At 33.4% G+C, this 26,710-nt stretch overlaps 2 protein-coding genes and 1 long non-coding RNA gene across 10 annotated transcripts; 2 read left to right on the forward strand and 1 right to left on the reverse strand.

Moving 5' to 3' along the window:
• Window positions 1-4,368: 4,368 nt before the first annotated feature.
• On the forward strand, window positions 4,369-5,639 carry LOC121229444 (uncharacterized). The gene is made up of 2 exons (XR_005927181.1): window positions 4,369-4,731; window positions 4,930-5,639. It is a non-coding gene; the product is annotated as an uncharacterized lncRNA (long non-coding RNA).
• Window positions 5,640-9,683: 4,044 nt separating this feature from the next.
• On the reverse strand, window positions 9,684-17,714 carry LOC107939016 (L-2-hydroxyglutarate dehydrogenase, mitochondrial). 2 transcript variants are annotated; one of them, XM_016872302.2, is made up of 5 exons: window positions 16,847-17,714; window positions 16,326-16,771; window positions 14,605-14,764; window positions 12,577-12,747; window positions 9,684-9,972 (listed from the first exon to the last, which is right to left on the reverse strand). In XM_016872302.2, exons 1-4 carry the CDS (start codon window positions 17,393-17,395, stop codon window positions 12,631-12,633), a joined length of 1,272 nt encoding a protein of 423 aa, XP_016727791.1. In that variant the 5' UTR covers window positions 17,396-17,714; the 3' UTR covers window positions 9,684-9,972; window positions 12,577-12,630. The 2 variants fall into 2 exon arrangements, with proteins under 2 accessions (XP_016727791.1, XP_040969773.1); XM_041113839.1 differs by lacking the exon at window positions 9,684-9,972 and adding an exon at window positions 10,533-10,742.
• An 87-nt stretch (window positions 17,715-17,801) lies between these two features.
• On the forward strand, window positions 17,802-25,265 carry LOC107939004 (probable polyamine aminopropyl transferase). Of its 7 annotated transcripts, none has more exons than XM_041113858.1 (9): window positions 17,802-17,908; window positions 18,093-18,275; window positions 18,355-18,450; window positions 18,627-18,686; window positions 18,781-18,858; window positions 19,481-19,610; window positions 19,753-19,805; window positions 21,972-22,145; window positions 24,897-25,265. In XM_041113858.1, the coding sequence occupies exons 2-9, from the start codon at window positions 18,219-18,221 to the stop codon at window positions 25,044-25,046; spliced, it is 798 nt and encodes a 265-aa protein (XP_040969792.1). In that variant the 5' UTR covers window positions 17,802-17,908; window positions 18,093-18,218; the 3' UTR covers window positions 25,047-25,265. The 7 variants fall into 7 exon arrangements, with proteins under 7 accessions (XP_040969792.1, XP_040969795.1, XP_040969796.1 ...); XM_041113861.1 differs by having other exon boundaries at window positions 17,819-17,908; window positions 18,355-18,410; XM_041113862.1 differs by lacking the exon at window positions 24,897-25,265 and adding an exon at window positions 22,390-24,362 and having other exon boundaries at window positions 17,819-17,908; window positions 18,355-18,410.
• Window positions 25,266-26,710: the final 1,445 nt, after the last annotated feature.

The raw sequence follows: 26,710 nt of genomic DNA on the forward strand, positions 1-26,710 counted from the left end.
AGCCCAATTGATGTCCCCATCAGAAAGTATCAAAGTATCCTGTAAATTGAAAGAAATCCAATCGTGCAAAGAGTTAGAAAAAAAATGATGTTGATGGTTTCTCAGAACAACCTGTTTCCAGACATCCTTAGCCACTATGCAGTCTTGAAGAATATGCAAAATATCTTAAGAAGCATGTCAACATATCAAACAAGAGGAATCAATACTTAAGCCATACCTAACTAGTTCCACATTAGTGAGGAGTCTCTGCTGAAGAACTATCCAAAAAAATAAGCGAACTCTTTGCGGACCCAGAATTTTTCACGCTCTCTTCCATAACTCATCTCTAGAACTCTAAGAGTCCTCATTTAGCACTTTGTATGCGCTTTTAACAGAGAAAGCTCCAGTTTAAGTATGTCGCCAAGACAGCCTATCAAGTCATTTATCTGGATGAGGAGGAGGAATTCTCATAATGTGAGCAATAACCTCCTCTGGTAGCCAATCTTGCAAAAAATTAAGGTTCCAATTGCCATCTCTTGTGACCAAATCACTAAGCAAACAATTAGTATTAATGTTAGCACAGGCAGGTAAGTAATTAATCAAATGTCTAACAATAGGAATCCACTAATCTTTCCAACACCGAACTTTATTACCATTACCTACAGACCACATCAGATTATCATGTAGAAGGTTCCAAACTTTTGAAAGCAACTTCCAAAGGAAAGAGCTCTTCACCTTTGCTATACTAACTAAAAAGGGATCATTCACCCTAGAGAGCTTCGTCATCTGAAACTAATTTATAACCAAGTTTCAGCAGGAAAACGATGTTCTGATCCCGTAATTGTCTCATGCCAAGTCCTACACACCACTTTGGTTGGCAGATAGAGTCCCAACCGACTAACGACATCTTTTTCTTACCATCTGAGGTCCCCAATATGAAATGCCTTACCAGACATTCAATCTCATCACAAATCTTCCTAGGAATCATCATGGATTTCATGAAATAACTGGGAATGGCTAGAAGAACTGATTGCGCAAGAGTAGCTCAACCAGCAAAAGATAACTAACGAGCATCCCAACTTTGTAACTTCATACGAACTTTCTCGATCACAAAGTGAAAAGTGCTATTAGTGACTCTCTTATGAAATAGAGGAATTCCAAGATAATGACCAAGATCATCCACCTTCAGGAAGCCAAGTAAATTACTGAGAAAATCAGCTATGGGCTCCTCAACTCCTTTGGAAAAGAAGATGTTAGTTTTCCTGGAATTAACCTTGTGACCTGAAAACTCACAAAAGTTATTTAGAATAATTTTTAAAAGCCTTCCATGCTGTTCATCCGCTTTGCAAAATATAACAAGATCATCAGTGAAGAAAATGTCCGAAAGAACTGGCCCAGAACGAGATAAACATATAGGTTTCCAAACCCTTTTGGACAAAGCTGATCTAATAAAAAACTTAACCATTCCATACGAAGTACAGAAAGGTAGAGGGATAAGGGACAACCTTGCCTAATTTCTGTAACAGGTCTAAATTTAGCCGTCGGAACTCCATTCCACAAAACATGCATGGTAGAGTTAGAAATAGCAGAAACAATAACTTTTCTGATATAATTAGGGATACCTGCCGCTTGAAGAGACGTATCAATAAAATCCCAACACACCCGATCTTAGGCTTTTTCCAAATCTATTTTAATCGCCATCCACTTCCTACTCTTGTAGCTTTTCATAGAATGGATAACCTCTTGCGCAATAATAATATTATCAGTAATATTACACCGCGCAATAAAGCCTGCTTGTTCTTGTGCAATAATTTTTGGAAAAATAATCTTAAACCAGTTAGCTATTACCTTCATCACCAACTTGTAAAGAACAGAGCAAAGGCTTATGGGGCGAAATTGAGCAAACTCCTCGGGATTCATAACATTGGGAATAAGAACAATCAAGGTATTATTAAGCCTAAGGTCAATATCGTCTCCACTAAAGACCATTTTCACCCAATCACAAACATCAGGACCTATTGTATCCCACTGCTTCTGGAAGAAAAGAGCATGAAAGGCATCACTACCAAGAGCTTTCAAGGGAGCCATATTAAACATAACTTTTTTAATCTCATCGTCAGTGACCACTCTTCCTAAAAAATCAATATCAGTAGAATTAAGTTGAGGGAACCCATTAACAGGCAAACATATCATGGGCCCAGGATCTTCCCCATACAATTTTTGGAAAATTTGGATGCTTCCAACTCAATGGCTTCAAGATCAAACAACCAATCACCCAGAGAGTTACGAATAGCAGAAATACGGTTATTTTTCCGCCGTTGCATAGTGCGAGCATGAAAAAACTTAGTATTCCTATCTCCTAAATGCAACCAATCACATCTAGCATTTTGCTTCTAGAGAAGTTCCTCATGATGTAACCCATTTTCTAATTCGTGTCTTATCTCTATTTCAACGGGAGCCAAATGATTAGTACCTAATAGATCCATTTCCTTTTGTATGATCGACAACTTATGGATTAGGTTTCTCTTACGGGTAGTAATATGACCGTAGGTGTTCTTATTCCAATCTTTAAGATTACCAGTGATCTTATCTAAAGAAGCCAACATGTTCCCTTAAAAATCCCATTGATCTTTCACGAAATTATCAAAATCAGGGTGCTCGGCCTATCCTGTTAAAAATCGGAATGGTCTTCCCCTAGGCAAAGCAATAGCCTAGTTTAGATTTAAGAAAAGAGGTCTGTGATCGGACTTAATCCTCGGAAGATGAGTAATAAGACTATTTGGAAAATAATTAACCCAAGCCTCATTTCCCAAAGCTCGATCCAATCTTTCAAACAAATTACCCCTGTGTCAAGTAAAAGGAGGTTCTCTAAACCCCAAATCATGAAGATTAGCCAATTCCACAAAATCACCAAAGTAAGGACATCTCCTTCCATCCGAGAGACCACTTGTTTTCTCATTAGGGGAGAGAATAGCATTAAAGTCTCCAATCGCCATCCAAGGAATTTGACCACTAGGAATAGAAGCTCTTAGATCCTACCAAAGAACTTTTCGCTTTTGACGATTTAGGCTTCCATACATAAAGGCAATCCAAATCAGGTTTGAAGAAGAATTAGGCCAAACCCGCGTAAAGATAAATTGAGGGTGATTATGTATAACTTCCACTCGAACAGAATTTTTCCAACCAATCCAAATGCCCTCAGTATAACCAAAAGCCTCCACACGATGTGAAAATTGAAAACCCAACTTTGCGATAATTTTATCAGCTTTGGACCCACTAACTCTAATTTTCAACAGGCTAATGATATCTGGTCTGTGTTCCATATTATACTCATGAAAAATACGAGGAAATCTAGCATTGGTGCAACCCTGACAGTTCCAAGAAAAAATCGAGAGATTCATAAATAACAATATTATATGAAAAGAAACATACCACTACTATCAAGAATCATTCAAACCACTAGGGCCAGATTAAACTAGAGCTCAGGTTCCAGCTTCCTTCGATACATCAGAGGAAATAAGCTTCGTCACCTCTTCCATAGAATCAGCTAAAGAGACCCCACATTGGCGGAAGCTTTAAAGCGACTCCCTCGTCCCCTTAGAACATTATTATTCTTGCGTTCTCCTCTAGCAACGCCAAACTTCCCATTAAATTTTTAGACCTGAGTTCCTGCACTACCTGCGCTCATAGACTCAATAATACGACCTTTAGACTGATTAGGAGAATTAGAAATTTTTTTAAAAATAACAACAGAATGCTTCCCTGATCTAAGATATTATCGGTCAACTGAACTGCAACCTCAACTGGACCTTCAAAGGCCGGGTTGAAATGTACTTTGATTTCATCCAAATTTTTAGCTTGCAAATTTGAGTCAACACCATTTACAAAATTACCTACATTCGGCAAAGCATTTCCAATTTCAAAATTAGAAAAATTTAAATCAAAATTAAAAGGGACATGAGAATTATCGGTATTCGACATCGCATGAAATTGCTGTTGGTCATTTATAAGCCTGTATAGAATCAACGTAGAATTTTGCTTCCCTACATTCCCATTTTCGTGGTTATCTGTGGCCCCCAAATTTAAAGAAGCACAAGAAGCAGACTGACCATCATCTGTTAAACAGACATGCTGACCAAGACTAATTGGGCTTGTCTTAGAGTGCGACCCAACCATAGATCCATTAAACCCAGTATCATTTTTACTCCTTTTCCCAGGCTTTTCAGCCTTAAACTATTCATTTCTTGGCCCGATTGGGCTCCTGTCCCCATGCGCACAGTAACAACATTACCGGTCCTTTTTTGGGCTTTAGAATCTATCCCCAAACCTTTCACAGGCCCATTATGTGAATTAGACATGATTTTAAAATTTCCTTTATCCTTAGAATCAGGGATATTCATTTCAATTTCTACCGACTGAGTAATCAAACCCCCATTATCTTCCTTCATCATTCTTTTTTCACCGCCGCTCGTCTCTTCCTCATTAATAAGGGCATCAAATCTAGAGCCCAATCTTCCTTTTCCAGCTACCTTGCTACCAGATTCTCGCAAATCTCTCAATTTCTGTTGGGATCTACGCTCCACCAGCATCCAAGGTCCGAATGCCGGTTCGGTTTCCTTCCCACGTTTATCGTTGTTTTTGCTAAACTCACAGTCGGCCATAGTTTTTCTCCCTCATTACCAGATGCTTCTTTCGACAGTGAGCACATCTCCCTTACATGTCCGTATTTGCCACAAGCAAAACAAACTGTTGGTAAGCCTTCGTACTCCACCCTTTGAATATTGCCATTAACTCGAATTTGAGAGACAAGAGGTTTGTCCAGGTTAATGAACACAACCATCCTGGCAAATCTCCCTCTAGTTCTATTATCAGTCTTGAAATAAAACTTTGCAACCTTATCTATTGTGTTACCAATCACCTCAAGAATCTTCTTCTTATACATAAATCCAGGTAGTCCAGATAGCCTAATCCAAGCCATGACCACACTTGGGTAAGGTTGAAGAGTGGAAAAGTCTTTTGTCCATGGTTGAACTGTCAAATATTACCCAAAAATTATCCATGGTCCCTGGGTTAGAACCTTTTCATAATCATTAACTGAAAAGGTTGTATAGGCTTCCAAAGGTTACTAACTTGATTAAACAGAACACCGTAGCTGATATTTCGGCCTAGTAGTTTCAGAACCACTGTCAACTCCATCTCCTTATATAATATTTGTTTGACGCGATCAGAAAATTCAATTCTCGGGATTCCATTAATGGTGGATCTGATAACATTATCTTCTAGCAGAATGAAATCTCCATCACTTCCCTCATCAAAACCAGCAATTCCCTGGTTAGCCCCAATAGAACCAGACCCTAATAGTTTGTCCTTCCAAGACATTATCATGCTCGAAGATGGAGCAGAGTCCACAGCCATATCAACAGTGACCCCATCAGATCCATCTTTGAATCTTACGTTCTTGGTATTGCGATCTTTCGATCACTTTCCATATCAACCGTGAATCACCGTCACTTTCGATCACTTCCAGAGAGTTCTCCACCACTTTACACAATACATAAATATTATTTTAATTCCTATTGAGGTTGCTATAACATCATTATTATTAAAAAGTTAAATTATATTAACAATCACTAAATTATTAATAAATTTTTTATTGATTATTTAATTGTAGAAAGATACAAAATATATATTCGATTATTTAATTCTTTTCTTTTTTGTTCACCAGCTAATAAACTTATTCATAGGTCAGGTTAATTGCTCAATTTTGAAGGTCCACTTGAAATTTGAGAGGATTTGAGTAAAAAGATTAAGCTCAAAAAATAGGCTTATTCAAAAAATTAGGCCTATTTAAAATATGGGTCAAGCTCGAACTTAAACTTTCAAAACCCGAGCTTGGCCCATTTTTGAGTTTATAATATTTTATATTATGTTATTTTTATATATTATGAAATTTAGAACACATTAAAAAGATAAGCCTATACTAAATATATAATACTACTCTAATGTAAATATTAAAATAATATTAAAATGATTATATAAAAATTTTCAATAAATAAAAAATGTATAAAATTATTAAATATTAAAATAATATAATATAAACATATATTTTTAAAATTTAAAAATAATATGGGCAGACTTAAAATAAGTTTGGGTTGGTCTTTTGCAAATATGGATGAATTTAGACAATTTTAAACCCATATTTTTGGTCGAACCAAGATTGGGTAAGCATAAAGTATGTTAATATCATGTTTAGGCCTAACCTAACCTATGAGCACCTCTATCAGCTAACTAATGGTGACAACTTTAAAAATTGGCTTGATAGCAACTTTAACCCTCAGTATTTATACATTGTGTCAATTTAGTATTGATTTTAAAAAATCTAACCTTCAACATTTACATATAGTGTAATTTAATATTTTTTGCAGTTTTGTTTTTCTTATGGGCTAAATTATAAGATTAGCCAAATCAGCGCGGTTAATGTGGGAAGAACTAGAAAATAAGATTTTTAGGAGGAGAGATCCTTAATTGGTAAATATCCCAAGCTCATCTAGGCAAAATGGCAAAGGAGGGATTGGTTACTCCACCATTTTCACGATTTCTTTTATTTTCAATACAAAAATTCTCTTAATTTTCTCTCGACTCCTTCCATTAACCTTTGATTATCTATCTGTTCAAGATTTTAGATAGGTGAATTCATTTTTCAGAAAAATACTTGAGTTAACTCGATAATTGATATAATACTTCACATCTGATCGATTTTTAGATTGAGTGTAGAATGTAACATATATTTATTATCATCATTAGTTGGTCTTTACCGAGTATAAATAGTTAATAATAAATATAATGTAATTAAGTAAAGTCGGTGATTTATATCAAATACTAAACAATTTAGTTGAATATTTTAATTTACTAAGTTAAAATATATGTGAATTATCACTCATCAACAAAAATTTCAAATTATTTAAATAAAATTAGTAAAATAACATATAATCATATTTTTAAAAAATAAAATATATATAAAATTAAAACAATATTATTATTGTATAAAAATAATCTTAAAATCAATAAGTGATTGGGTATAATGGTAAAACACATTACATTCCTAAAGGGAAGACCCAAGTTTAAACATTGAAGACACAATATTGTCGGGAGAGATAGCCATGACTTCTGAATATGGACCGTAAAACGGACATAAAAAATATATATATATATAAAACAACTTTTTAAATCATATACTAGTTCAGTTGGAAATCCTCAAAGTAATTAAATTTAAGAGTAATTGTTTATAATTAACCGCGTAATTATCACAATTTTTATCCTTTAAGAATCGGATTGTGCAATTGAAACCATCAAACTACATTAATTCAATGGTAAACTGATTACCCAAACATGTCATACATGTACAAATAATTAAACTCAAATCTAATTATTAGGTAATTTTTCAAATATAATAATCTATTTTTTTAATAATTATTAGATTATGTTTTTCTGAAAAATCTCTTATTTTTCTTTATAAAGTGATATCTAAGTAAAATTTTAGTAATATTATTCTGCCAAGTTTTGAATGGATTTGATTATTGTTATCGTTAACTAGATTGATCCACAGATACCAATTAATAGGCGTTTACACTTCACATATATAAATGGGTGATTAGATTAAACAGAAAAAGAAATGGTGATTAGTGCAATATAATAAGGAAGCTTCTTAGTGGTGATATTAGTAGTGGAGCAATCACAATTCTATTGGTAGATTTGTAAGTTATTTAGGGCAGCCCTGTGACACCAAATTGGCAACTTCAATTTTACAACTTTTTATTTACACAAGTTAAGGTAATGGTTATTATGTTTTATGATTACAATATCAAAGGTTATATTTTATGAATTTATGGTTAGATAATCTAAAGAAAATAAAGTTATTTTAATTAAAAAAAGGATTTTATTACTTTTATGTTTAAAATGTGGGTAAACCATCTCGTCTTAATTTAAACACCCCAGAAAAGGATTGATCAAATTGATTACTCCACTGTTAAATGGTAATGGAAATCTAACGGTACATTTCCACGTAAGCCACTCTAAAATTAAGGTAAACTACCTATTAGGCACTTTAAATAGGTTCATTTGTATTTTGGTTACCCCAAAATTTTTCAATACAAATATTTTATTAATCTTTCGTTACAATTTACTGGTGAAGTGATTTATTTAATACCGTTTACTGGTGAAGTGATTTATTTAATTAATTTTTTGAATGATCAAACTAACACAAACTTTTGAGTGACCAAATAAAAACCGCCCTATTAGAATGATTAACTATCAAAAAGTTTTTAATTTAAATATATATACCACTCATTTCAATTTCCCATAACATTAATGTTAAATACTTTAAACCCTTAAAATTTTTAACAATAATATTAAGGTATAATAATTTATTTGTTCTCTAATTTTATAATAAAAAAATTATTTTAACTCTCTATTTAATTTTTTATTTCTTTTAATCCTTAAACTTGCATTGTTTATCAATCACCTTAAAATGGATGAAAAAAAATATGTTTGTTAACTTTACTAATGTGGCAATTCATATGTATATCATATTAACAATTAATTATATTTTAAAAAATAAAATATTATTTAAAAATATTTTTATTTAAAATTTTTAAAAAATAATTTTATAAATTTTATAAATATAATCAATTGCTTACGAGACATCAACAAACATTAATTTTTTCATTCATTTTGAGGGTGATTTGACTAAAATACAAGTTTGTGGACTAAAAGAAGAAAAAAATAAAAAAAAGGCTAAAATGACTTTTTTTTTAAGTTAGAGGGCCAAATAAGTAATTATGTTTAATATTAATGGTAAACTACCTCGTTAGTCACTTTGAATAGTGATCGGGTCACCTCAATTTTTTTTAAAATAATGAGGTAGTTTACTTTACCTTAATATTAAGGGTAAACTACAACTAATGTCACTAAACTATTAATAAGTTTACGTTTTAATCACTGAACTTCAAAAAGTTACAAAATGACCAATGAACTATTTAAATTTTTTTATTTAAGTATTTGGATTGTTAAAATCATCGTTGTATATCCTCTATTAGTATCACTAGCACCAATCGAAATCTCTCATTCCCCTCCTCTTCTAAGATTTAGTTTTTTTCTATAAAATAACTTTGAACATCATGAATTAACTGTAACACCCCCTAACCCTAAATCGTCACCGAAATAGGGTTACAAGGTATTACCGAACTTATACACTAGAATTTATACAAAACTGAGTCATACATTTTCGTTCCAAATCAAAACCTTTCAAATTTCACCATAAAGTCCTTAATATGGGTCTACGAGGCCCAATACATGATTTAGAAATAATTCAGGATTAAACCTGCAACTTTAGAAATTTTTCCTTAAAGATAGGGGCACACGCCTGTGTGGCCTGGGACATGGCCGTGTGGCCAGTCCGTGGGGCTCCCATGGCCGTGGGGCCAAGCCGTGGGCAGATCTGACTTGCACACACGGCCGTGGGAACAACACGTGTAACATAAACAGAGAGCCACACGGCTTGAGCACACGCCCATGTGACTTGGCCGTGTGAAAACATGATTTTTGACCATTTTTAAGCTATTTTCACAAGCTAAACACATCCAGTTCATGCTCAAGCATTTACTAATAGTTCTTAATTCAAATATCATTTATTATGCCATTTAAACTTAGCAAATATTCATTCATTCACTTCAATACCTCTTAAGGACTATGTACCACAATTCATATCAAAATTATACTACATTAACATACTAATCAAAATCATGTAAGTTTAACTTCTAAAATATGCATATTTCATACCATGCTTCAACAACTTTCATGTATATTCACTATCATGTACAAAATAACACCTTAACAACCTAGGTATATGCCATTTTATCAAAAGAAAAGTATTCACCACTTTAAGTCTGGGATTGGCTTGGATGCTGAATCCTTAACTTTCTTTTGTACCTAATCCTGCACACGGAAAATAAATCGTACGCTGAGTATACACTCAGTGGTATTTCTATAAACTAATACTTAAAACATTAATAAGCTATGTATATACATTATAATTTAAACTTTTTACTTTCATAATCTTAATAGCTTCATCACTTACCTTTAACTTATAGTTCTTAAATGAAATTAAACAATTCTTTATATACATTTCATATCATTCAATATCTTTCAATACTTGTATAACATTCACAGTCACATAATTAATAGTAGTCAGTCTTTGTTGTTAGTACTTTCATTTATCCCTATTAACATAACTCGGACTTGGACGGATACACAAATCCAACACATACACCGGGGATAATATATAGTGTTTCATCGCCCGAAAACGGAATACACCGTAGGGTAACAGTAACAGTAACAGTCATAATCAAGTACGAAGTACCTCTTCGGAACGAATCCGGAACAGTCACAGTAGTCGACACATATAGTGTATCATCGACACACAGTCGAAATATCCCTGAACACTTCCAATACTATGGCATGCCAACTATATCCATCTAGCTCGACACTGTTAATAGGGTATTCAAATCATTTCATTTTGATACAGAAACAGTAACAATTTTCATCATTTTTTTATCATACATGTTAACAATTAAATATAGCAATTACTTTTATTAAATTATTAAGCATAGTTTATAAAAATACAAACTGAAATTATCGAGTTTACTCGATATCCTCGTTCACTTTCTCCTTTCCCTTCTTCGATGACGTTTTCGGTGCTACGTTAGCTACGGAAAAATTAACATTTAAAATCATCAATACATATCATTTAATAACACTCTTCTATTTTTCATGTAACTTTTATAAAAATTTCAATATAGTCCTTCCACCATAACCATTATTTTTCTTCAAATAAATCTCATATTTTCATTTAATAGCTACTTTAAACAAGTTTTAGTTCTTCATATTCAATATAAAACATCAATTCTACAATTTAGACAATTTAGTCCCTACTATAATAAAACTTATATCTCTTTTTACAATTCAATCCTTCTCCCACTTCTAACTTGAATTTCTATCACCTTATATCATAATTCATCTATTTATTCAACTTATTAAACATCTAAAATTTCACTATCTTCCTAAATTTCAACATAATTCAAGTAGGGCTTTGTTCTAGGATTCCAAAAACATCAAAATTACAAGAAAATGAACTAAATTGACTTACCACTTGAACTTCAAACATCAAAACCCAATTTTTCCTTTCTTTTTCTTTCTCTTTTTCTTTCTTTCTTTCCCTCCTTTGTTTCGTCCCTTTCTCCCCTCCTCTGTTTCGTCCCTTTCTCCCTTCTTTTTCTTTATGTTTTATTTCTTTTATTCTTTTATTATTATATTATATCATTATTATATGTTTTTATATTATAAATATTATTTCTTATTTAATAAGTAATTACATATTTATACATACATTTGTACCGATCACAATAATACAAATGCCCTTATACATACCACACACTTGTCACATAAGGCTTATTTGCTAATTTAATCTCTTGACTTTTCTATAGTTTATAATTAAACTTTTACCCTATATTCAATCTAGTCCTTTCACTAAATTAGCTTTAATTAAAGCTAATTCACTTAACCAAAGTCTAATTAACTACACTACTAGCTTCGTAAATATTTCTAATAAATATTTATGAATTCATTTTGCGGAAATTATAACCCGAAAATACAATTTTCCGATGACCTTAAAATTTAGGTCGTTACATTAACGAACCAAAATTCAAATAGCTTTCTCCTCTGATCTTTGACATCAATCGGTTAGATCAGCTTTAATATAAGATATGTTCTTCTACTCGTCGAAGAATGCTGTTCCATCGTATTGGTCATTGAATCATCACTTGGAGTTCACCTACCGGATATTAACTCCTCTTATGGTAAAATTTTATCCTAATAAAAAATCTATTTAACTCCTCTTATTGTAAAATTCTACAATTAGTCCCCATACTCTATGAAAGTTATAAATTTAGTCTCTATATTTTAATTTGATCAATTTTAGTCTTTGCACTTTTCGAATTGGTTATTTTTAACCCTTACAATTTTTGAATGTTAAAATTTTAATCATAACCAAACGGTAACAGTTAAATCTATGTGGTTAAATTCTACTATTAATCCTGTATATGCGTAAAATTATAGATTCAATCCATATTCTCCAATTGGATCATTCTTAATAGGTATATTTCTCGAATTCTAAAATTTTGGTCTTGATGCATATGACCATTATTAAATCCATTAACTAGTTTTCTTGTGAGTAATGTGTAGAAATAGCATGCTAACATAACATTACAAATGCAATGATATGTTTGCCGCATCAAAATTTGAAAATAACAAAACTTAATGAATTTAGTAGCTAACATTTAGTCAAGACTAAAATTTTAAAAATAAAAAAGTAAAAGGATTGAAAACAATCAAATTAAGTATAGGGACTAAATTCACGACTTTCGCATAGTACATAGACTAATAACAAAATTTTATCCTAATAAAATGATTTATTTGTTAGTTAGACATCAAGTTCAACATATAATCATTTTCAATGGAAATATAAATAAATGAAAATTTTACCTATAGCTATGGGAAGACACCAAGTTTGTTTTGAATGTACAGTGAATATCTCCATCATCCTCCCAAAAGTAAAGCAGCTACATATTCAGCAATCGCCATGCTTGAAGTCAGCCCGGGTGACTCGATACCGAAAAGATTTACAAGACCACCCACTCCATGAATGTCTTCTCCCTACAGAAAATAGAAATTTATGTCAAAATAACCCAATAGATCCGAATCACCAAAATCCACTCTAAACTCTTAACAGGTTTAGAATGGATAGTATCTGTATATCTATACCCATGTAAATCATTAGAGACATCATACTTTTCCTCCAAATTCTTACTGTTTAACATAAACCTATGAAACATATGCAGTTATCTTCGCATAAAATGTATGTACCACAAGTCACAAGTTTATTTAAATCATGAGAAGCAATAAATATATAAATTTACTATTACTATTTCTGTTATTGCACGGTTACGATTATTAATTATCTTTAGGATTCAAATCTAGAGTTAGGATTAAAATTTTATTTGTAATCTTAGAATAAATAAGCTTTAAAATATTTACAACAACATCCTTATCATTTTCTTGATTTAATAGAAACAAACTAGAGGTTCTCTATAAACCCTATGTTTTCTAAAGCTGTAACTTCTTTCTAACTTGTTTATTTAGACCTAATTCTATTGATTTACTACTATTTTCCCATTAGATCCTAGGGTTTATATTAGGGTTTGCTATGAAGCTATCATTGGATGTGGTAGAGGTCAAGGAAGACGAAATTAGCGTCAAGAAACATAATTGGCTGCGACAAGAATAAATGGGATCTCATTGTCTAGCAAGGTTAAACCAATATATGAGGGATGAGACAGGAGCCGTTCAGTTATTGGACCTTGAAAATACATGAAAACATGCTTTAATGGCTGAAAAACGTATGACAGTATGGTGCAAGAAAGCCTATATCGGGAAGGATTGAAGGAGTAGCAAAAAGGGGGCTTGAAGCCATTTAAGGCATTAAAACTAAACTAACAACCTTTAAAATTAACAGTGAGCTTCCTTTAAGAAACATGTTGATGGATTGGACCTTGAAAATACATGAAAACATGCTTTAATGGCTGAAAAACGTATTTGACAGTATGGTGCAAGAAAGCCTATATCGGGAAGGATTGAAGGAGTAGCAAAAAGGGGGCTTGAAGCAATTTAAGGCATTAAAACTAAACTAACAACCTTTAAAATTAACAGTGAGCTTCCTTTAAGAAACATGTTGATGGATTGGACCTTGAAAATACATGAAAACATGCTTTAATGGCTGAAAAATGTATTTGACAGTATGGTGCAAGAAAGCCTATATCGGGAAGGATTGAAGGAGTAGCAAAAAGGGGGCTTGAAGCAATTTAAGGCATTAAAACTAAACTAACAACCTTTAAAATTAACAGTGAGCTTCCTTTAAGAAACATGTTGATGGAGGAAACAAGGGCAATATTGAGAGGAGTGAAAAGAGGAAGGCTTTAGTTGGACATGGGGTTTGAAAATAAGGCTGGAGTCAGCTGTACAGAATGCTTCTTAAGATGGCAGCAACTCAGATTAGTTGTTTTACTTGCGGGAAAAATGGCCATAGTTCTTACTCTAATCGTGAACAAAGGGTGAACTTAACTAAGAATAGCAAGAGGATATGTTAGACCCTATTTATGATGAGTATGTTTAAGGAATAGAAGTAAAACTATTAAATAGGACTACAAACTTAATGCTCTTACTCAGTGGTTCAAGATTCAGTACATTGGCTAAAGCTTGTCCATTTAGCTTATCCAAGTAGTGAGAAGGGCTAGGTTGTAGTTTGTTGCTCGCTACGTTTCTTACCAATCATAAATTGTGGACACTTCTTTTTTGTTATTCCTTTCTTAGAGAAAATTCAGCAAGGCAGTATTTCTTAATAATAATAAGAAAAAGAGTAGCTCTTTGTACCATAAATGAAATTCAGGCATATGGCTTGACAAAGGTATATATCAGTTTTATTACTCCATATTAAAGAGAATACATGAAACAAACCTGTATTACAAAATCACAGGCAGACTGTCCAGGTCCATGAAGTTTTGGTCGAATCCCTGCATAACCTGGTATTAGAGATCCATCTTTGAGATTTGGGTAGTACTTCCGAATCTCTGGATAAAATCTTGCAACACGATCAACACTTACAGAATAGTCAAACCTGAGAGCATGGAACCACTAAGCTTAGTTTTTGACCAAATGACAATGATTTTCACGATACAAAAGAACTTAATCAGTTGCTTTTATGCAACAAATGCAGCAACTAACTTATCTGAATGAACTCAAGAGCAAAATTTGTTCTCTTTCTTATTTCAAATCCAGTGCATTTGCAGAGCCATAAAACAGCTAGTGATGGAATGGCTCAAACCGGTACCACCCCCCCCCCCCAAAAAAAAAAAGAAAACTCATCCCCTCTATTGAAATAAAATGGAAATGTGCTGAAATTTTAATTTTAACCTCTGAAAGAGGGTTCATTAACCAGCCAAGCTACTAAATCAATAAAATTCTTGGAGACCACCTCTGATGCCAACACCCAATATAGCTCTTCTAACTTCAACAAAGGAAATATCAAATGAAGTACAGACTTCCTTAACGAATAAGATTACAACTAAGACTTTGAACAAAACTTACTGCACTATCTGCTACCGAGTTCTAGAACAAACTTATTCTAAGAGTCAGATTTCCACCTCCAGGACTATTGGATACAAAATGGAGTGTGTTTGCTCAAACAAAGCAAAGAGAAGCATAGCACAATCAAATTACTTGGTCCAAAAAGTTCTAGCAAATGAGAATATAGTATAAGTTATATTGAAATTTAATTAGATGCAATTGCAATTTCTACTGCACAAGGGAATTTTCTTACTCAAAAAGAGTTTCTCAAATGTGATCATGACAGTAGACAAACTTCCAAAACATAAATGAAATGGAAAGAATCCTAATATGAGATAAATATTCTTCCAAGTTAGGCATCAAGAGATTTCTGCCAACCACTGTATTAGTTTAGGACATTGGCCACTGTAACAGAAAAAAGCAGGACTGACAATCTAAGTTAACACACAAACAAAACAATGAAAGTTATTGAAAGGAAGCTGGCTCTGGAAGAAACGATAAAGTAATAACTATAACAACTCTTCATCAAATTACAATAAATAAAAATAAAAATGATGAGCAATGAGGACATGAAATCACAAAAGGAAGAAGCACCTAGCATAGAGATGGAAACAAAGTGTACAGTAGAATAGGAAGAATTTAAGGCACAACATCAGTATAAACAAATGATACATACTGAACTATTGATGCTGGGATAATTGTTATGCATGACATGTTTTCCATTGCCAGCAAACAAGAGAAAGACAAAAAAAGAAGAACAGCAAAACCTACTGTGATTTTAATCCAAATTACTCACTAGCATGTATTTTGTGTTTTAATGAATATACCCTCAAGGGAAATGGCGCCTTCTACTATTACTCTCAAAACTTAAGTAATCACACCTGTTATAATCATAACCATTTAAAGGAAGTAAATCACTTATTCCTCTACTGCTCTACATGGGACTGTAGTCTTGTTATTTTAAGAAATACAAATCTACAAATTATGGAACTTGTATAGGTTGTAAACAAATAAAACTATAGAAAATTCATAATCACGAAATTGGGAATGGAAAAAAAGTATTACACCCAAAGCAGCATAAAAAAATTTGGAATGGGAAGAGAAAAGAATACTTATTAAGGAAGTTGGTTTTATCAGGTACATGAGGAATCCACTCAACATCTGGGCCAAACTTGAGCTGACCATCTAAGTCCAGAGTAACATGCACTCCAAGACCACCTTCCTCTGGTACAGGATATATCAAGTGCTTGAAAGGAGGATGTCTAGTAGAATTTGCATTTGAAAGGATAAAGTAGGAGCCACGAGCATAATATGCAGGAGGGATGATAGCTGTGTTTAGACCATGGAATCTCTTAGCCAGAGTGAGAGCACTCAAGCCTGAAGAATTGACTACAATTATAGGCATAAGTAGGAGGTCCGGTTGCAATGGAGTGTTTCCATCCCAGTTTGTAAGTGTTTTGGTTTCACAAACGTGGAGGACCATTTGATTTCCTTCAAGATGACCTCCAATGACAGCAGTGTTGTAAGAGAAGGTAGCGCCATTAGTTTCAGCCTCCCCCTGGATCGTGGTAATGGTTAGTCACTTAATTAAGTAAGTCTATCACCAAATTAATTGAGAATAAAAGAGGCATACCACTAAAGACAGCATCAGAGAATGGGAATCCAGAATGCCAGAAGCAGGGGATAGCAAAGCTTTGACACAGTGCAATTCAGGCTCCATTTTGATAGCCTCAGAAGCGTCCAACATCCGAAGATTTTCAACCCCATTTTGAATCCCACGATTGAACAGTTGATTTAACTTTGGAATCTCGGAAGTACCTGTGGCAACTATGAGTTTACCGATCTGGTTATGAGGTATCCCACGCTGAGAGCAGTAGTGATAGAGTAATTTTCTTCCTCTCACACAAAAACGAGCCTTGAGAGAATTGGAAGGATAGTAGATGCCGGCATGGATGACCTCGCTGTTGCGGCTGCTGGCGGCTGTTCCGAAGGTGGGAGCAGAGTCCAGGACCAAAACCTCTTTCCCCTTCAACGAAAGCTCTCTGGCCACTGCCAGTCCCACGATTCCGGCTCCGATCACGACGCACTCTGCTTTCTCTTTTGGGGCATTCCGCCATGTTTCAAATGGTTTTGGTAAATGAAATCTCCTCTTGACCCCCCTAACAAAGACCTGTTTTAGCATCTTTCTACCTTCTTATTCCGCAAACGTCAATCATGCTTCCCATTTGATACTGTTGAAGCAACAAAATGATGATTCATTAGGGAACCCAAGATGGAGAATATCGATAGCCTTGTGATTTTTCTGAAAGATATGAAAATCGAAAAGTGTCGAAACATGTTATTTACTGTTGGATTTTAATTCACTTTTTGTAAAGGTGTAAAATACACCAACAGTGGGTAAGAGTTTTTTTTTTCTTTTTCAATTTTTTCTTTTCGACATTAATTAATAGCTGTTTTGTCACTTTTTTTATAATATTATTAATTATTTTATTATTTTTTAAAAGTTAAATAAGTGAAATGATGATTATTTTATTACCTACTCTAAAATTGAGTAACAGTTATACTTTTATAAATTTGTCTGACTGATTTCCCCTTTATCCGACAAGTAAATGCATATAAGGACTGTAGAAATATTAGGCCAATTGGCATATTTCCCCGCTCGCTCTCATCTGAATATTTTATCATATCATATCAGGTAAACTCGAACACACACACACACACAACGATGTTTTGGCCATCAATTTCATTGTCACCAACAGCAATAGCATCGCCCCCTTTCCCTCTCACTGAATTATTCTTCCCTCCGCTTTCTCCTACTCCTACTCTCACTCCTGCTAACTTCAAATTACGCTCTTCATCCACTTGTTGTACGAAAACAGACTTAACAAGTCAACATGAAGAAACACCACCAAATCCTTATCCAAAACAAGACGAAACGCCACAAGCAGCAGCAGCAGCAGAAGAAGAAACCTTTCAAGTGCTGACAGCCATCCATACGCAATACAATGACATTCTCATTTTCGACACTCCTCAATCTAGGATGCTACTACTCGATTCCACTCGTACGCTTTTTCTTTTTCTTTTCTTTTTTAACATTTGTTGTTAGACAGTGGATTGATTCATCCCCAAATCCCTATGCAGATAATGTCCATAGCGTTCTACAAAAGGGTGATGAGAAATGGACCGGATCATATTGGGTATGCTGTGAAGAAGCCTCTTCTTTTGTTCTTTCATCATGTAATCAATTTAAACATGTTTTGTTTTGTTGTAATCAATTTAAACATGTTTTGTTTTGTTCTTGAACCTTATAAACCATTGATTTTGTGATTGTAATTGACAAACTTGTTCAAATTGATTTTTCTGAACCCTGTTTTAACTTTTTTTTCCCTTCTTTCTCCCCTTTTCAAAATTAGGACGAATTCGTTAGTTTGCCACCAATTGTACCTGAAGGTCCCATTGCAATCTACGGATTGGTAACACATTTCATCTCATCTGACCTGCAATTTCTTTTTCTTGTTAAATTGAAATTCAGTGAATTTGTTTGTGAAGCTATATATCATACTGTAGGGCGGCGGAACAGCTGCACATTTGATGCTTGACGTGTGGCCTTCATTGCAGCTTGAAGGTTGGGAGATTGATGAAATAGTAAGAATTAACTTATGTTGACAAGTGCATAATATACATTCTCCAATTATCACATTAATTGTTTTGGCCATACAATGTTTTGATTCATGATTTCCCTTTTCCTATTCACAGTTACAAATATGATTTATATTGTTGATAGCCACCGGTAAGTCTTAGTCTCCTATTTGATGAATTTTATAAAACTTCTATTTCTCGGATTTAGATTTTAGTGTTGGATTTGGGTATGTGTCTAATACGGGTACACTTATATTTTTCTATGTCTTTCATATATTTGTGGGTTTGAACCTCCATGGATGCTTTATGAAAAAGGAAGAGTTAGAACAACATAGTTTAAAACACTAGATAGGCACAATAGAAATATTACAAGTAGCTGAATTTTTCATCTTTATTTTGATTCATTTAAACAAGGATCTGTTTATTTTAGTCATGGTCTATCCCTTTCCTTCTATGCCATTTAAAGCAATTAAATAATGTGGCATTTGTTCTGGTGAAGACTTTGCTGCTAAATTTATTAGCTATATTTTCCGGGTTTAAATATTTAAATCAATGAAGATTCCAGTCTCAATTGATTCCTTTCTTGGTGGATGGCTATTATTTCCTTTTTTGTATTTTTTTACAACAGTTAATTGATAAAGCAAGAGAATATTTTGGGCTATCCAATCTTGAGAAGTGTAATGACGTTGGTGGTCAGCTTCAAGTTCACATTGATGATGCTTTTTCACATGAACAACATCGTCCTTCAGGCTATGCTGGTGAGATTTCAATTTTAATTATATGCATTAACATGTGTATTTGACATTTTGAGATCACAAACACTCACAGACATGCACTGAGTTTCTCTTGAGTAGATGATTGTGTTTCACAGACTAACTTGTATGAACAATTATTGTTCAGGCATCATTATTGACTTGTTCTCTGATGGAAAGGTTCTTTCACAGTTGCAAGAGGTATGTACAATGTGCCAATGATGAAACATATGTAGGTGATTGTAGAGATTATTTTTGGATTTAGTTAAGGGAGATTTGGTGGGGCTATAGAGTTATTATAGGGCTGAGGTTGAGTGCAGAAAATAAGGGATAAAGAGCTATAGTTTTAGTACTGTGAGCATTATTTGGGAAAATTTTGCATTTGGTTCAACTTTTTATGAGTGTGGATGTAATTTAGGTTTTAAATAAAAATATAATTTTGTGTTTTATGAGATTATCCTTTGTCGAATTCCTAGTGAAGAGTACTAAAATTGAATAGAAAAGGTGAATGAATCACTAAACTTAGCTTGGATCATTCATTTGACATCTAAGGTTCATCGTTTTGTCAATTGGACTAGTTTCATTTCCTATACAATGACTACCCTCAAATGCATTGCCATGTTCTAATCCTAGTCGAACAAGGACTTATCAAGTTGAAAGCTAGCAAACTAACTCAAAGCAATATTAAGTTATTGTTGTTATTATGGATATTAGGGGATTTCTAAATCCCATAATATCATCTCTCATCAAATCAAGAATTAAATAGGATATTGTGTTTATGATTTTAAGGGATATGATAAAGGAGAATTTCGTAATTAGAGATTCTTTGTTTCCAGATTTTCCCTTGCTTTATGTGCTATAAATAAGGTTGTTTAACAATAGCCCTATGCAGAAAAGTCAGGAAAAAAAAAAACACAAATATATGCATTCTCTTGGCCTTTTTCTCTCCATTTCTTCATGGCGTCAGAGCTGTTTCTGAAACCAAATCCCTTTTGTTTTTCTTTTGTAAATTCTTAAATTCTTCTTATCTATTAAGTTCCCATGGCAACCAGAGAACTTTGCCCGCTTATTCTGAAGTCACATCCAACCAAGATCCTGCTAATACAAACACCAATGGAGGATTTGAAGGGAACTTACTACTTGTCACCAGCCACAAATTAAACTGGAACAATTATTTGCAGTAGAGCCAATCAGTAATGATTTTTATTTACGACAAAGGAAAAGATGATCTTATTACTGAAGCTGCTATGGTAATGTCATTAATTCTATGAACAATGAAATTGGTGAAAATTTTGTTCTTTAAGAAACTGCTGAAGGCATTTGGGATGCAGTTAAAGAAATGTATTCCAATAATGAAAATAATTTGGTCTTGTTTGAAGTTGGAAGCCTCCTTCACAACTTGAGTGAAGGAGGAAATGCCAGTGATAGAATACTTCAGTACTCTTACTAAGTTTTGGTAACAAATTGATATGTACTAGAAAGGATCTCTATTTCATGAGAAATACCGGCCAAGAGTTTGAAGTTTTCACTAATGTGCACTGGGTAGGCTTAGTAAAAGATCGACACTCAACTTTTGGATATTGTACATCTGTGGGGGGGGAACTTATCACCTGGAAAAGCAAGAAACCATGTGTAGTCTCCAGAAGTAGTGCTGAGGCAAAATTTAGGTCGATAGCACTTGGAATATGTGAAAGAATACAACTTGAAAGGGTACCAAAGGAATTAAAGGTTGAAATCAACAGTTCTATAGAGACGCTTTGTGACAATCAATCATCCATCAATATTGCTAAGAATCCTGTACATGATGACTAGACCAAGCTAGTAGAGATTGATCATTATTTAATACAGGAGAAAATAGAAGAAGGGAGTGTCAAAGTACTCTAAGTTCCTCCATCAACTCAAGTTGGCGATATCTCAACAAAGGTTCTTCCAATAAACAAATTCAAGATTCTTATTTCCATGCTTGGCTTTTTCAACATCTACAATCCAGCTTGAGGGTTTTTTTGTTATTATAGATAGCAAGGGAATCCCAAATCCCATAAAATCAGGAATAAATTAGGAAATTCTATTTCTGATTTTAAGGAAAAAGGTTAATGAAAATATAGTAATTAGGCTGAATTCGCAATTATTCTTGTTAGATGTTTTCTTCCTATATGTACAATAAATGTCTATGTAGCTTATGTAGAAAATCAAGAAATACAAATACAGAACATTTTTTTAGCCTTTTTCTCTCAATTTCTTTACTGTCATACAATTTTAATGCACTCTCTAACTTGTACCTAGTGCCAGCTTGTTTTTAGTTACCATTTACATGTTCCATGTCCATATTTGACAGGTTGCAACATGTTTTATAATTGCCTTTGTCAGGTTGAAATATGGTTGGAATTAAGTGATAGATTGATGCCTGGTGGTCGCCTTATGGTGAATTGTGGTGGTGTAAGTGAATCATCTTTGGATGGAAAAGTACAGCATCCATCCATTGATGACATTTGGATGCAAAATACTACCATCAAGGCATTAGCTGAAGCATTTCCTGGACAAGTATGTTGTTTATTTCTCTGTTTTTCTTTCTTAAGGACATAACATTTTTGTGATTATTAATAATGCTTTTTAGGTAAGAATGGGTGACGATGCTATTTTCCGGTAATATCTTAGCAAACGGTTGAATAGTTTAAAACGGATGAAAATATAGAGCCACCTAGATTATCTGGCTTATGCTTTTTTTTTTTGTTTCTTTTTTATTATTTAACACACTTGATAAGTAATTCTTGAATGTTTGTATTAGCACGTGAGCTTGGGAGTGAAAGGGAAACCAAGAAAGAAACTACAAATTGAACCAAGAAACAAAAAGTTGAATATAGACTGAAGGGAAATTGAATCACATTGAAGTCAAAGATCTTATCTTGTATACATTACACATACTAGCAAAGTGTTGCTGATATAAGATTATTACTCAAACCTTCTTGGTTGCTATGTGCGATTGAAGAATTGTCTCGTGCAATTTATGTGCATGCCCTTGAATTAAACACGGGTAACACAATGCATGTGAAAGAGCAAGAGTATCCTATGTATGATGACTATTCTGAAGAAAGTGAAAATTTATGTATATCTGGTTGAGGGAATGTCTTTGGTTGTTCATTGAATTACAGTCACAACCTCAGAAGAAGGTGTAGATTGTAGGCAAACCTGAAATCTTTTGATATCTCAAGGGAAACACAAGTGATAATTTGGAGTAAACAGAATCAATTTTGTTCAAACAATTGAAACTAAATTTACTAAGAAAATTCAACGTTGAGCTCAATAAAAAGCATAAAAACTTGAAGGCAAGTAACATTGTGAAGGTAAGGCAGCCTGTTGGAGAACAATTGCTTGCAATCAACATGAAAGCTGAGTTTCTGAAAGCTGTTTTTCCAATTGAGTTCGTTCCTGGAGAAAGTTAATTGCTAGTGGATGAAATTCATGAGAGGTACAAATGAGGACATTTTGTTAATACTTTTGCACGACTGTTTTTCCTAGTGTCTGAACAATAAATATTTGCTTGAAGCTATATGGGACAATATTTATTTGGTCTGTTTCAGTCTGTCACATTCTTTGTGAAAGCACTTAAAAGGTGGTTTGAACATATAAAATAGCTTAACAGCAAGTCCTATCCCGCATCTAATGGCTCTTCATCAGTCTTGGATGTTTTATCCCCTTTTAAAACCACTTTGTGCTATACATTCCATTTGGTCACCATTCATATTCCAGGTTGTGGCCAAGACATCTAGTGTCTATTCAAATACCTTGAATTTTCCTCATGTGGTGTTGATGATATGACAAAAAGCTAGCATATTTGGGTGAACCTGGGTTTCACTTGAACTATATACCTACACAAGAAGTATATTGGTTGCTATAAATCCTTTTCAAAGACAGACATTTATCTGACAATTGACAAACAGGAGAAGCAAAAGTGCAAAGGCGTAACTTTGGGTGAGTTGAGCCCACACCCTTTTGCAGTTGTGGATCCTGCCTATAGACAGATGATCAATAAGGGAATTAGCCTAGCAATTTTGGTAAGTGGTGAAAATGGAGTTGGTAAATATCTAGCCTCTTTGGGAGGGAGAGTTAACAATGCATTGGAACAGTCTGTGAAGCAGAATGTCTTGGAGTCTAATCCAGCTCTAGAAGCATTTGACAATACGAAGACTGTCAGAAAGAATAGCTCAAGTCGCTGAGGCAAAATTGTCATAATTCAATTTCATCAAAAGGGCATGGAGTTGCAATAAGAACTTATTTTCTAGAAAGATTTCATATTTTCCAAGTGTCTAGTTTAGAGAGAAACTATCATTGCTTTTATACGCTTTACACTGCACCAACAAAGGATGTTGAGAAGTAAAAATCGAGGATTCCATGAACTTTTCATTATTTAAACCAATCAAATTGTATTGAGGTGGATGCTCTAGATGAATTAGAAGAGTATCCTGCAACTAGGGGAGCTATGGATGTTGTTTGGATCAGTCAGACAGAGCAAGATGCAGCATTTCTATTTGTGGTTTCAAATCTACAATGAGTTGTGGAATGGATTGAATGTTTTTTGCTGAAATGGTGGAAGTTCTCACCAAAATGGTGTAAAACCTTAGTGTTAGCTCAAAGTGGTGATGAAATCAAGAGGTCGGGTATTTATGGAGTTACCATAAACACTAGGATCATGCATCTTCTCCATTAGCCGTCATACCAAGGAATTTCCAATTCTGTATTTGAATTACTACATTTTTCATGGTAAATAATAACTTTTACACTCTTTTACACTTGGCTATTCATGTATTTGTATCGTGTTTGTGTTATAATTGTGAATTTTGATAAGTTAATAACGCATATTATATAGAGTTTGAGACATTTATGTATTCCTATCACTTTCTCTTGTCATGTCTGCTATTTATATTCAGACAGAAACTTCTATTTTCTATCCTATGATAGAAGGATCTGAAAACCTTTTATCGTATAAGTTGACATGAAGTGTCCAACTCGGACTTTAGTACCTAGATTTCCTTTGTTTCTTTTACAGTTCCAAGTTTCAAACTATCATGGTGACGAAGATCCTACTTGCTAGAAGAACAATATTGCATAAATTACTAGGTCATATATGATATGGAGAATCGCTAACCATGAATCATATATGATTTTCACAATCAAGTTATTGCTTATTTTTAATCTTATGCAGATCAACAATTGTGAATTTAACTGTTGGTGTGGATATCTATTTTACATTATCTCTTGGATGGAAATGTTAAATTTGACTTCTTTCTGATATAGGTCAACTGGAAGAGAATGCCTGAAAGCCAAGGACAAAACTATCTTGCCCTAACAGGACCTTTGCCAGATTTGACCTCATGGTCAGCTATGGTCCCAAGTTGTCTAAGTGAAGCTGTGAAACAATGGAAGCATTGTAGGCCCCTTCATTGATAACATATTAGGAGGAAGATGTGTATTGTGTGGCAAGCAAAGGATTTCGCTCATACATGTGCAGCACAGGTTTGGAATTCTCAACATGTGCCACACCACTAGGTTATGCTTTTAGTCATGTAAGAATAGGTCATTTCTTTTCATTCTTACATTGTACTATTCTTTCATGACAAATGATTACTCTAAAGAAAATGTTATCTAACACTAATTTAGAGCTAATTTGTTTCTTGTTCTTAAGTAAAAGCTTCTTGTTAGTGTCATTTTCGTTTATTTTCTATTTTTAAGTCTATTTTTAAGGTAGTTTTTATCATTTCAAGGTAGTTTTTGGTAGGAAAAATAATAATTTTGGAGCATATCGACTTATCTCAATTTGTTATTTGAATCTAAGAGTTCCCAAATACTTGTAGAAAGAAGCGAACCCCTAACATTTTTAGCATTACCTCAAGTTTTAACCACCACTCTAGAAATTGTCTACTCTCTGAAAATTTGTCATGAATGACACAAATTGATATATAATATATCAATATGATAAAATATTATTTTTCAAAATTAAATATAATTATTAATTATAAAAAAATTAATTATAATTAATTATGTTAAATATCTTTCAATTTTAATTATCAACTTAATCAGTTGAATACTTTAAATAAAAACTTAATTGATATTTATAGAATGAAAATGACAATAAATATTATAATATGTGCATTAAAAAATATTATATTATAAATTTATGTTTTAATGGGATAATTATATTTAGCATATATTATATTATAAAAATTAGATTTTGCTCTCTTGTACTCAGGTCTCGAGATATGGCATGTTAGCCTTGAGACAGGCAAGTTAGTATCCAAAATTTAGCTCTAGGGTCCAAAGACCCTTAGTCTTGAGACAATGCATGTCAGTAGCTAAATTGCTATGGTGATAGGCCATGTCTAGAGATATAGGCCTTGCACCTATAAATTGTGTTTTTATGCCCGAAATTGATTTAAAAGTTTTCAAATTTTTTTTAAGCACAACTTGAGTTTTGAAATGAGTTTTAAATATGAGATTTGAATATTTGATCATCTGATTGAATGATAGAAAATTGGATGATGTCTCTGGATATTTAAATGCGATCACTTACTCAAGACTGTTGTTAGTCTGGGTAAGGAGTGTTATAGACAATGTTTATAACACAAAAATTATCGAATAAGAAGATGATGGTCCACTCATGTACAAAGATGTTATGCAGGATGTTGATTCTAAGCTTTGGTAAGAAGTTATGGATACTGAGATAGATTCTATAAAATCCAATATGACTTAAGAAATTGTAGACTTATTAGATGAGATTAAATCTATAGGTGATAAGTGAATCTACAAGAGAAAATGAAAAGTAAAAGGAAATGTTGAAACCTATAAAGCTAGATTTGTAGCAAAAGGATACATGCATAAAGAAAGTATCAATTATGATGAGACCTTGCTTCTAGTGATGATAAAGTATATGCACATTCTTTTATCTATTGTTGCGACTCTCAACTACAAGACTTGGCAAATAGACGCCAAGATTGCATTCTTGAATGAATAACTTAACAAGAGCATCCATATAGTGCAACCTAGTGATTACATGCTAAAGGACAAAAGTATAAAATTTGCAATTTGCTTAGATCCTTTTATGGATTTAAGCT

The sequence above is a fragment of the Gossypium hirsutum genome, chromosome A01, assembly GCF_007990345.1.
Source record: "Gossypium hirsutum isolate 1008001.06 chromosome A01, Gossypium_hirsutum_v2.1, whole genome shotgun sequence".
Classification (NCBI taxonomy): Eukaryota; Viridiplantae; Streptophyta; class Magnoliopsida; order Malvales; family Malvaceae; genus Gossypium; species Gossypium hirsutum.

Bases quoted from the DNA above. Each gene is read 5' to 3' on its own strand.
- LOC107939016 (XM_016872302.2), bottom strand. From the start codon at position 17,395: ATGCTAAAACAGGTCTTTGTTAGGGGGGTCAAGAGGAGATTTCATTTA. The intron at 14,765-16,325 runs GTATTCTTTTCT...CCATGCTCTCAG, and splicing joins AAAACCAACTTCCTTAATAA to GTTTGACTATTCTGTAAGTG. The intron at 12,748-14,604 runs GTTTGTTTCATG...TATTTTCTGTAG, and splicing joins CCTGTGATTTTGTAATACAG to GGAGAAGACATTCATGGAGT.
- LOC107939004 (XM_016872290.2), top strand. From the start codon at position 17,939: ATGTTTTGGCCATCAATTTCATTGTCACCAACAGCAATAGCATCGCCC. The intron at 18,859-19,480 runs GTAAGAATTAAC...TTTTTACAACAG, and splicing joins GTTGGGAGATTGATGAAATA to TTAATTGATAAAGCAAGAGA. The intron at 19,806-21,971 runs GTATGTACAATG...TGCCTTTGTCAG, and splicing joins TTCTTTCACAGTTGCAAGAG to GTTGAAATATGGTTGGAATT.